At 34.2% G+C, this 2956-nt stretch overlaps 1 protein-coding gene across 1 annotated transcript; it reads left to right on the plus strand.

The window, feature by feature from the left end:
- The first annotated feature begins 212 nt into the window (after positions 1-212).
- LOC149570036 (uncharacterized) lies at positions 213-2168 on the plus strand. Its single transcript, XM_089817856.1, has 3 exons — positions 213-546; positions 1366-1454; positions 1653-2168. Exons 1-3 carry the CDS (start codon positions 468-470, stop codon positions 1932-1934), a joined length of 450 nt encoding a protein of 149 aa, XP_089673982.1. The 5' UTR covers positions 213-467; the 3' UTR covers positions 1935-2168.
- Positions 2169-2956: the final 788 nt, after the last annotated feature.

Genomic DNA, 2956 nt, shown 5'->3' on the forward strand with positions numbered 1-2956 from the left:
CTTGCTATTATCAGCCATACGTGTATGCTAGTCTGGGTCTGTATGTTTTGTCAAGAGCTAATATAGAAGTCTTGGATCTTCAGTTATAAGTACTAATTCTTTTTTTTGGCGCTTGATTGAATTTGGGTCTGAACCACCCATGAGAAGTGGCCTCCCTGCCAAAAGACAGAGATCATTTTTAGCCATTTCAGTACAAAACTCTTTGAAAAAGTTGAAAAATATAGCTATCAGCTTACTTGTGGCGAGATTCATTTGTGATTTCTTGGCATGTTCTTAACCCTCCTTCCAGAGAGAACCAGCTGGACGAAAAGGCTCATAAATGTTTTGAATAATGTGTAAAATGCTTCTGACAACCCGTGAGCAAGATTACTATGCTGAGTAGCAAAGACATTCTCTAGACAGATATATATGCTCATAGAAGGTTCATTAGTATTCTTACTGCACAATAAGGTTTTGCCACTCAAATAATGGCACCATGTCAGATTCTTATTGTTTTTCTCTTAGGCCTCCTCCTCCAGTTCTGCAATTGTTGTAGACAGATAAGAGGTGAGTGAACTCATTAGAATTGCCTAAAGTTTTCATTTTCCTAGAACTTGTTTTCATTTAAATAACTCTTTCCTTTTTTTTTGTTTTAATGAAAGATTGTTTTTTCATTTGCAAATGTTTTGATATCAACTTTTTAGATTATGGTCAGTGGTTGTGTATGTTTTCTATATCTATGGTTTAGATCATACTTATATGAAGGATTCGAATCACACTCAATGGTTGTACATATTCTTTACATAATGAAACATTGATGTTGTCAAAAAAAGTAATACTTACTAAGAACTTTTTATGTCATATCTTCATGTATCTCTACTCTCATTGTGTTGTAGCTGAGCATCAGAATATTATAGGTAAAGAAGATTGCTTCTGGATTTGCTATGTATGTTTTTTTATTTCTTATATGATAATTTGGATCGATTACTTTTCCTCTTCTTGATGATAGATTACTGAGTGTGATCTTGAAATCCTGATGTCGAAAGCATACACAGTGTATGCTGATTCATAAGTAATCTTTATCTTAAGATGGAGGGTTAGAAACTAATACCAATTAAGAACCTTTTATGCAATATGTGCATTTATCTCTGCAGCTGATAATGAAGATTGCTTTTGGATTCATTGTATATGTTTTCCGTACAGACACTGAAATTGATAAACTTTCTTCATTTTGATAGTAAATAATTGAAAGTGGTCCAAAATGTTGATGTGGAAAGAATACATGACTAAAAAATCCAGAAGCAAACTTCGTTCCAAAATTGAATGTGAATAATTAATACCAAGAGCTTTAATATCATATGCTCATGAATCTTTCGTTTCTTTCAGCTGCAGCTGAGCATCAGAGTATTGCAAGTGGCCATAGATTATTACACGACACCTATATGCCTCTTGGAGCCCCCCCTGCCAATCATGATGTAAGTATTGTTTTAAGTTTTAACACCAATATAGGTTGTGGGTGCATGGGAAGAGGTGAATGGCTTAAACATCACATATTCTAAACAAAAAGTGTTAAATGTTGAAAATTGACTTAGCTTTTTCACATTTGTGTGATGTTTAAGAACAGCTGAAGAGAAGTTCTCAATATTTTAACTAATTGATATATATATTTGCAGGAAATGACTGGTTCCAAAACACAATCTATTACAAGATTGTCAGACGAAATGGCGGAGAAAAACCCTTCAACTGAATTGCCTTTGTCTGTAAAGAAGAAGCAGCAGCAGCTCAACATGAAACTCAAAGGTGCCAGTAAACTCCAGATTGATTTGAGTAATTGGTCTTCAAAGAAATCCATGGCTGTCCCATGGCACAAACCGCCTCCTTACAACTTCGACCATGGACCAACTTTTCATGTCGATTACAGTGCACCAAAAACACACCCTCCAAAGAACAATTGATGATTAGTACCGCCATTATTCTATCTTCTCTCAATGCAGGGAGATACACTAAGCTGTATGGCTTTGTAACTACCACAAAGAACTGTTCTCATAAGATTAAACTGATTTGATTACTTGACTGTATCAGACAGCTTTCTTTTTGTACCCACTCGGAGATGATGTTTCTTCATAAATCAAATATATAATTAGGGTTTATAATGTTTACTCCATCATGCAAATGAGTGGACATAAACTAGGACGTACCGAGAAATTTTCATTCAGATTCAATGCACGTAGAGTTGTTTATTTTGTGTCTCTTTTGCTGAATGATCATGTCATTGTTTTCTAATCCTGATTTATGTTCCATCATGTCAAAGAGCCCAAACAAAAATACGCTGAATCTGTCGGTCAAAGATACAAAATGGGTCTTGGCGTTTTGGACTTTTGGAAGAGAATTCTTCTTGTCTGGAGTGACTTTCTAACACAACTTAGTTATAATATCTTATTGCAGGACGTGAAGCTCAAGATTCTTTCATCATCAACACTTCATCAAAGTTGAAGGTAATCTGTCGGGGAAAACCTCTCAATTCTCCATATTTTGTTTAATTAGCATGCTATCCAAGTTTGATTTTGTTTTAGCTATATGAATTAGAGTACGAGCATGTACTAGTCTTTTATTCAGTTAACAATCAAAGATTAAAAAAACTAAGAGATATATATTTGGTCAAATTTATCTAAAATACAATATTTTACTATCACAATTCACCAACCTTTCACATTGTATAATGTGATCAAAATTGGAACTTTTTTCAAGAGACAGTAGAACGTGGAAAATTAGTTTTTTCTATATTAATCAGGTTTTGTCCACTAATACGAAATTGATTATTCTGCATGTGCATTTTCAATATATTTCAGGAGACAAAAAGGTTGAGGAAAAGCTTGTTAAAGTCTAAAGAAAGGAGAAGAAGCTTTTTGAGCTCTTCAAAGTCAGCAGAAGACAGTATGAATAGTACTCTTGTCTCTTCTTCCCCAGAGAATCAGTA

Source organism: Cupressus sempervirens, chromosome 3, assembly GCF_028749045.1.
Source record: "Cupressus sempervirens isolate cs-2001-9-10 chromosome 3, ASM2874904v1, whole genome shotgun sequence".
NCBI lineage: Eukaryota > Viridiplantae > Streptophyta > Pinopsida > Cupressales > Cupressaceae > Cupressus > Cupressus sempervirens.